An 8454-nucleotide genomic window follows, 5' to 3' on the forward strand; every position below is an offset into this window, starting at 1 on the left:
TATTTGGATCGATAATTATATAAATTAATAAATTATAACATCAAATATTATAAAGTGCAATTGAATATATGTTTTGGACCTATTATGTTTTCTGATATTATCCTTGTTTGAATTCCAGCAAATAATTGCTTAATTAATAGCTAATGTGTAGATATACGCATGCAGTGCTGGAACTTTAGGGATTTTACATATTATTGTTTAGGATTTATTTCATAGATATAAAGCAAGTCTCTGACTATTGTGAGAAATTAGTAACATTGAGTCTAACATACAAAATAAAGCATTGTGTGATAGTGGGTCTTAACTTTGAGGTAAGACCATTCAAGCATATAAGTATGTTTCGAGCTTGTTTCTATGATCTCAAAATTCAAATCACCATACTGGCATCAGGCAATAAACAAAAATATATCAGAATGTATGAATCATATATCTAAACTGTTAATCCAAACTTCACTCCAGATTACCAAATGGAGTGTATTAACAATATTACCATAAATATATATGGATAATTAATCAATTATAGGTGAATGAAATTGGGGCATGAAATTAGTATGTTCTTAGCAATTGACTGATTTTATGAATAAATATATATGGATAATTAATAAAATAATAAATGAATAAAATAAATGATTTTACTAAAATGCCACTAAGTTTGGGCGGGAAAATTTGGGAGGAGGATATTATTTTTATATATAGTATAGATAGATAGATTTTCTTTTTTCTCAAAATGATGAAATATTTTATCGAGGCAGTTACAAAATATACATTACAATTAAAACTCAAAACAAATATAAAGCCCAATTAAAACATACAAATATGATCCTAATAAATGAAAGAATTTCAAGTAACTAACCCGCCATCAACTGAAAAATCTAATAAAAATAAGTTGTTATACAGTGGATTATGGTCACAAAACGACACTGTTTCAATAAGTAGGAGAAACGGCTGTCGTTAGTCATAACGGAGTTCCGTAACTGATACTACAGTTCATCTCAAAAGATGATGCCTCACATTTGTTTTTATAATATTGTTATATCGAAAAGGAACTGCCGTTGTGTTGAAAGGGAACAACAGTGTATATAAACTGATACTGAATAACAATTTCACATTTTTTGAGTGTATATTGTCCAATGAAATTGTAGTTATATCGAAATAATATTGTAGTTGTGTTGAAAGGAAACTGCATTGTATTATAAAAGAAAATGAAGTTGTGTTGAAAGGAAACTGAATAACGGGTTCACATATTTCAGTGTATAATATCGAATGAAATTGCAGTTATATCGAAAGGGAACTACAGTTGTGTTGAAAAGGAATTGCAATTGTGTTGAAAGAGAATTACAGTTGCGGGGACGGAGGTCGTTTCAATCGTTAGTTTTCATTAATCAAAACGTCGTCGTTTTTGATGTACGGTCGACATTAAAATTTGCGAATAAAAATAGGGTACAAACATATAACTTGTTTGAGGTTAGGTTAACTGTCCTTACAAACGCGAGACGTGTGTTTCCTAAACAAAATTCCCAAACCCGCAAGAAATAAAGTAAATGTTAGGCAGTCATCTTCCCTAATCAATAAAATACACAAAAAGTTGGCAGGATTAAAAAGTTGCCAGAGTGAGCTTTGGCTTTGCATCACTTTCCCTGTGCTATATAGTTGCCACTAAATCTTTTTTGAGAAAAAGGAACTATAGAAAAATGGCAAGCATTATTGCACCTTCTTCTGGTTTGATCTTCAAGAGCAAAGAATCATCCAAAAATGGTGCTTCCCTTTTACAGTACAGTGGGCTTAAACCAGTTGAAACCATGAAAATTCAACCTGATTTTGTTGCCTACAAGGCTCAAGGTAAAAAACTTTTATCATTTGTAAGACATAAGTTTCATGTTTGTTGTTAATTAGTTGTTAAACTGATAAGACATAAGTTTCATGTTTGTTGTTAATTAGTTGTTAAACCTTCCTCAAATCTGGCTTCAGTTCACAATGTGACAACTTCGATTTCAAGAGAGTACGCGACTTATTGGCCTGCTTGGTTTGAATCTGCCAGCTTTGGACAACCTATGATGGTTTACCTACTCGTAGTCCTTAGTCTTTTACCGGCTAAAATCACAAGACGACGAGATTTATCCACTGTATATCTTTGGGTAGTGGCTGTGGGTTTTTTTAGTCACCCAAAAAATAGAAAAAATACATTTTTTGTCATTCAATTAACTTAGTCTTAGAGTTATATGTTGATCATTTTTAACCCTAAGTTATTTGTGAAGCTGCAATTTTAGTCCTCCAAGGACTATTTTTGCTATCAATATGTGACTTGATAAAGCGGCAGATTTGGTCCTTCAGAGACTAAACGCGCCACTTTGCACATAACTTAGAAGTTAAAAAGATGATCACATGTAACCCATAGCTTAAGTTTGTACCACAAGTATAACTAAATAAACAAAAATGGGATTTTGCCTAAAAAAATATTGTGCTGAACTTCCATGCAACTTTAATTCATTTCTTGATGAAGCGATAGTGAAAAAAAAGGCTGGTTTCTTGGTATATATGCTAAGCATTACAGAGAAGTGTTCGCTGGAATTCTGATTAAAAAACTTGCCATTTTTAGGTGCAAAATGCAGAAGAATCAAGTGCGTGATATCTCGAGGTGTTTGTGCTCCAAAGCGCGAAACTGACCCGAAGAAAAGGGTTGTGATAACTGGGATGGGGCTTGTTTCGGTGTTTGGAAGTGACGTTGATACCTTCTACGATAATCTGCTGGAGGGGCGCAGTGGAATCAGCCTAATAGATAGGTTTGATGCCTCAGATTTCTCTGTTCGGTTTGCCGGCCAGATTCATGGCTTCACCTCACAAGGCTACATTGATGCAAAGAATGATCGTCGTCTAGACCATAGCTGGAGATACTGTCTTGTTGCAGGCAAGAAGGCCCTTGATGATGCTAACCTGGGCAAACAAGTTCTCAACAATGTGAGCCTCACCTTCACTTTTAGTCTGCATTTACTTCGATTCTCGGTTTTTCATTTATCTTTTTACTATTTGGGAGTGTATATTGGGTAAACTTAAGCTTAACTAAATCAACCTAAATTGTCCATAGCTGATCGACTCAAACTAAGAATGCCAATAGGCTGCTCCTACTGAGAGTCCGGCCCTCACGACATGATTTGTGGAGATGGTAAATCACAATGACTCAGTAGGACATTAGGTGGGAGAATTAGTGTCAGGTGCTCACAAAGAGCTCATCACAGCTAAACCAGCCTAGGTTGTCCATAGCTGATCGACTCAAATTTAGAAGGCCAATAGACCACTAGCTCATGCTGAGAGTCCGCCCCGCACATCCTAGCCAGACAAGATTTGTGGAGATAGTAAATCACAATGACTCAGTAGGACATTAGGTGGGAGAATTAGTGTCTGGTGCTCACAAAGAGCTCATCACAGCTAAACCAGCCTAGGTTGTCCATAGCTGATCGACTCAAATTAAGAAAGTCAATAGGCCGCTCCTGCTGAGAGTCCGACCCTCACATTCTAGCCAGACAGGATTTGTGGAGATGGTAAATCACAATGACTCAGTAGGACATTAGGTGGGAGAATTAGTGTTTGGTGTTCGCAAAGAGCTCACCGCATTCGGTGTAACTCCCATATTAGCGCACTACAGTCAGAGCTTAATCTTCTGTTTTTGCCCACAATCTGCGACTTAAAAATTAACTTGAGATATAACCCATTCTTTGTTTTCTCAATCTACAAGTAAATGTATTCTTTGTTTGGTTTATGTTGCAGGTGGACAAAACAAGAATTGGTGCAGTGATTGGATCAGGGTTTGGAGGGTTGGGTGTGTTTGGGAATGGGGTGCAAACCTTGATTCAAAGTGGGTACAAGAAAATAACCCCATTCTTCATCCCTTATTCCATCACTAACATGGGGTCTGCATTGCTAGCCATAGAAGCTGGTTTGATGGGGCCAACATACTCCATTTCCACAGCTTGTGCAACTGCAAACTACTGTTTCTACTCTGCAGCAAATCACATCAGACAGGGCGAAGCGGATATCATGATCGCCGGGGGAACAGAAGCCGGCATTACAATCACTGGCCTTGGCGGCTTCATAGCTTGCCGTGCCTTGTCTCAGAGAAACCACGAGCCTCAAAGGGCTTCCAGGCCTTGGGATAAGGACCGGGACGGCTTCGTCATAGGAGAAGGCTGTGGCGTTCTGGTACAAAAATTACTTTTAGTTAAAAAGACACACATCTTTCAATTAACTGAACTTCTTAAATACTTTTGGTTGGAAGAGGGTAATTACTGAGAAAAGAATAAGCCAGGATTCAAATTATGTTTGGTAGACAGGAACAAATTAAAGATGAGAAGTTAAACGGGGAGAAATGAAAAAAGACTAAAATGCCATTCTATAATAATAATGTTGTAATAATAACAATAAGGGCAAAATAGTAATTCACATTGAAATTACCATTCCAAAAAGTTTTATGATTGGAGAGAATTGTAATTCCCTCCAACCAAACCATGGAATTGCAATTCAATGGAGTTTGGTATGAATGGAATTGCAATACCATCCTACCGAACACTCCCTTACTGTTAAATTTTTAGTTGAAACAAAACACATCTTTCAATTAGCTGGTGTTGTGCACAAACAGGTTATGGAGAGATTGGATCATGCGATGAAAAGAGGGGCTAATATTATTGCAGAGTACTTGGGAGGGGCCACAACGTGTGATGCACATCACATGACGGAACCTCGGACAGATGGGCTTGGTGTTTCATCTTGCATAGCCAAGAGCTTGGAAGATGCTGGTGTTTCTCCTGAAGAGGTATATTTGGTTTTTGTTGTACTGTTTTAGTCTGTAGTGGTCTGACGAATAGATTGTGTGTAATTAATAGGTGAACTACATCAATGCTCATGCAACATCAACCGTTGCTGGAGACATAGTTGAGGTTAATGCTATTAAGAAGGTGTTCAAGGATACAAGTGAGATCAAAATGAATGGAACCAAGGTTAGATATGGATGTTTAAAACATTTTATATGTGCCACAGTCCAATTTAAGATTAAAGCAGCCCTAAACTGATTCAGGGCATAAAATTAAAGGTTTGAAAATTTTCAGGCATGACACAAGCTCATGCCCAATTCATACTTAGAGTCTAGCTAAGGACTAACAACCCGTTTGGTTCGCTAGAAAATATTTAGAGGAAATGAAATTCAAATTCCATGGAAAACAAATTACCACGAAAATAGATTCCATTGTTTGGTTAGTGGAAAAGAAATTACTGGGAATATGAATTCCATTGTTTGGTTGGATTTGGAATGGTAAGAAATTATGAATATAAAGACCAATATGCCCTTAACAATTAATAGTGATAATAAATTATATTATTTTGATGAGGGTAAAGTTGTCCAATTGCTCAATACTTTCTTCCCAAACTCTAAGGAAAACAAAATACCAACTCCTAGCAAAGAATTTGTTTTCCTCCACTTTTGGGAACTCAAGTTCCATTGGAAAACATTTTCCATCCAACCAAACAATGGAAAAGCACATTTTCCTTCACTTCATGGAAAATCTTTTCCATGNTTAACTGAACTTCTTAAATACTTTTGGTTGGAAGAGGGTAATTACTGAGAAAAGAATAAGCCAGGATTCAAATTATGTTTGGTAGACAGGAACAAATTAAAGATGAGAAGTTAAACGGGGAGAAATGAAAAAAGACTAAAATGCCATTCTATAATAATAATGTTGTAATAATAACAATAAGGGCAAAATAGTAATTCACATTGAAATTACCATTCCAAAAAGTTTTATGATTGGAGAGAATTGTAATTCCCTCCAACCAAACCATGGAATTGCAATTCAATGGAGTTTGGTATGAATGGAATTGCAATACCATCCTACCGAACACTCCCTTACTGTTAAATTTTTAGTTGAAACAAAACACATCTTTCAATTAGCTGGTGTTGTGCACAAACAGGTTATGGAGAGATTGGATCATGCGATGAAAAGAGGGGCTAATATTATTGCAGAGTACTTGGGAGGGGCCACAACGTGTGATGCACATCACATGACGGAACCTCGGACAGATGGGCTTGGTGTTTCATCTTGCATAGCCAAGAGCTTGGAAGATGCTGGTGTTTCTCCTGAAGAGGTATATTTGGTTTTTGTTGTACTGTTTTAGTCTGTAGTGGTCTGACGAATAGATTGTGTGTAATTAATAGGTGAACTACATCAATGCTCATGCAACATCAACCGTTGCTGGAGACATAGTTGAGGTTAATGCTATTAAGAAGGTGTTCAAGGATACAAGTGAGATCAAAATGAATGGAACCAAGGTTAGATATGGATGTTTAAAACATTTTATATGTGCCACAGTCCAATTTAAGATTAAAGCAGCCCTAAACTGATTCAGGGCATAAAATTAAAGGTTTGAAAATTTTCAGGCATGACACAAGCTCATGCCCAATTCATACTTAGAGTCTAGCTAAGGACTAACAACCCGTTTGGTTCGCTAGAAAATATTTAGAGGAAATGAAATTCAAATTCCATGGAAAACAAATTACCACGAAAATAGATTCCATTGTTTGGTTAGTGGAAAAGAAATTACTGGGAATATGAATTCCATTGTTTGGTTGGATTTGGAATGGTAAGAAATTATGAATATAAAGACCAATATGCCCTTAACAATTAATAGTGATAATAAATTATATTATTTTGATGAGGGTAAAGTTGTCCAATTGCTCAATACTTTCTTCCCAAACTCTAAGGAAAACAAAATACCAACTCCTAGCAAAGAATTTGTTTTCCTCCACTTTTGGGAACTCAAGTTCCATTGGAAAACATTTTCCATCCAACCAAACAATGGAAAAGCACATTTTCCTTCACTTCATGGAAAATCTTTTCCATGAAAAAGATTTTCCATCCAACCAAACATCCCCTAATAGATGAAAATTGTGGCCTTGTTCTTGCCGGCAAATTATTTTGTAGACCTGGGTCAACCTTGTAATTTGAACTCCGATCCAAAATACATAATTTATATACTGAATTTTCATAATCAAATTGTTTAATTGTGAACATTCAATATATAAATTATGAGCATTCAATATGTAAATAGGTAAGAATTTACCTTCCAAGGTGGACCCGGATCCATGGTATAACTATTGGTTCTTGCCAGAAGTGGCCAAACCTTGGGTCTCTAGTGGGCCAATCCCCACTTTGCCCATGCCCCAGGCCAGTTTCAAGCCCAGTTTGGTCTCAAAACTAGTCCAGGGACTGGACCAAGCTTAGACAAAGTTAGGATTGATCCATTATATGCCTAAAGTTTGACCACCTTTACTTGGAATAGGGTTGCAATTTTCATAGCAAGTCATAGTGTAGGAATTACACCTAATGTAGTCGCTCTTTGTAGGCATCAGCCTGGTATTCTTATTTAATGGACTACTGAGTTACTGTGATTTACCCATCCATTGGGGCTAAAGTGTGCAGCGTTGGGGACAAGAGGATTTTGCCTTTTGTGGGGAAGGGTTGCAATTCTCATTTAACAAACATTATAAATGCATTAGAAGAATTAAAAATCTTAAAATTAGATTTCAGTCACTAAGTTTTGGTTTTTGGTGGTTTCAGTCACTGATTGGTCATGGACTTGGGGCTTCTGGTGGGCTTGAAGCTATTGCAACCATCAAGGCAATCACCACAGGATGGTTACACCCAACTATTAACCAATATGTACTATTCACCTCCATTCTCCATATCATTGCAAACTTTATTTTTCTTTTCTTTTTGTCTTCTTAATTTCCTATTGTTTATACTCCTAAAATCTTGATATGACTAGAATTTGGAGCCTGAAGTTACAATAGACACCGTTCCAAATGTCAAGAAACAACACCAAGTTAACGTTGGTACGCAAGTGTCATCACTATAAATTATTTCGAGTTAAAAGTTCATCAGTCAAATGATGGATAAATTAAGTTCTTGTCTTGTCCTTTTTGGCAGCTATTTCCAACTCATTTGGTTTTGGTGGGCATAACTCAGTGATTGTGTTTGGACCCTTCAAGCCATGAACAACCTTAACACAAAACTCTTTCAAGTCTTGTCTGTATTAGGCCTTTGGTCAAAGCTGCCATCTTTTTTATTTTTCTGCATTCATCCCAGAGCTCAGATTCAAGGTCTAGCAAAAATCATGAATAATGTATGGAAGTAAGAAATAATTAAAAACTACTGTTTTTTTTATTCCATCTGATAATTCATATGTCCTTGTCTGCATCTAAGAATGTTATGTTCATGTCCTTTTAACATGTGTAAACCTTTGTACTCTTTTTTTTGATAATAAACCTTTGTACTAGAAATTACTAATGTGTTTTTCAAGTTTGTTTTTGGTCTACATTACACTAATACCCATATACCCATATCTTGTATGATATGATGACTTGCTGATTTCATGATTATTATATTGTAGTTCACGACTTTACGGCAGGCC

General features: G+C 36.2%; 1 protein-coding gene across 1 annotated transcript; it reads left to right on the forward strand.

The window, feature by feature from the left end:
• Positions 1-1691: 1691 nt before the first annotated feature.
• On the forward strand, positions 1692-8230 carry LOC116032868 (3-oxoacyl-[acyl-carrier-protein] synthase I, chloroplastic-like). Its single transcript, XM_031275609.1, has 8 exons — positions 1692-1839; positions 2597-2955; positions 3763-4194; positions 4631-4804; positions 4875-4988; positions 7602-7703; positions 7810-7876; positions 7971-8230. Exons 1-8 carry the CDS (start codon positions 1692-1694, stop codon positions 8036-8038), a joined length of 1464 nt encoding a protein of 487 aa, XP_031131469.1. The 3' UTR covers positions 8039-8230.
• The last annotated feature ends 224 nt before the right edge of the window (positions 8231-8454 follow it).

Source organism: Ipomoea triloba, chromosome 10 (genome assembly GCF_003576645.1).
Source record: "Ipomoea triloba cultivar NCNSP0323 chromosome 10, ASM357664v1".
Taxonomy (NCBI): domain Eukaryota; kingdom Viridiplantae; phylum Streptophyta; class Magnoliopsida; order Solanales; family Convolvulaceae; genus Ipomoea; species Ipomoea triloba.

What these genes read in the sequence shown, in the direction of transcription:
- LOC116032868 (XM_031275609.1), top strand. Translation starts at nt 1,692, where the DNA reads ATGGCAAGCATTATTGCACCTTCTTCTGGTTTGATCTTCAAGAGCAAA. An exon ending in TCAAAATGAATGGAACCAAG is followed by an intron (nt 4,989 to 7,601) that starts GTTAGATATGGA and finishes TGGTGGTTTCAG; the next exon opens with TCACTGATTGGTCATGGACT. An exon ending in ACCCAACTATTAACCAATAT is followed by an intron (nt 7,704 to 7,809) that starts GTACTATTCACC and finishes TGATATGACTAG; the next exon opens with AATTTGGAGCCTGAAGTTAC.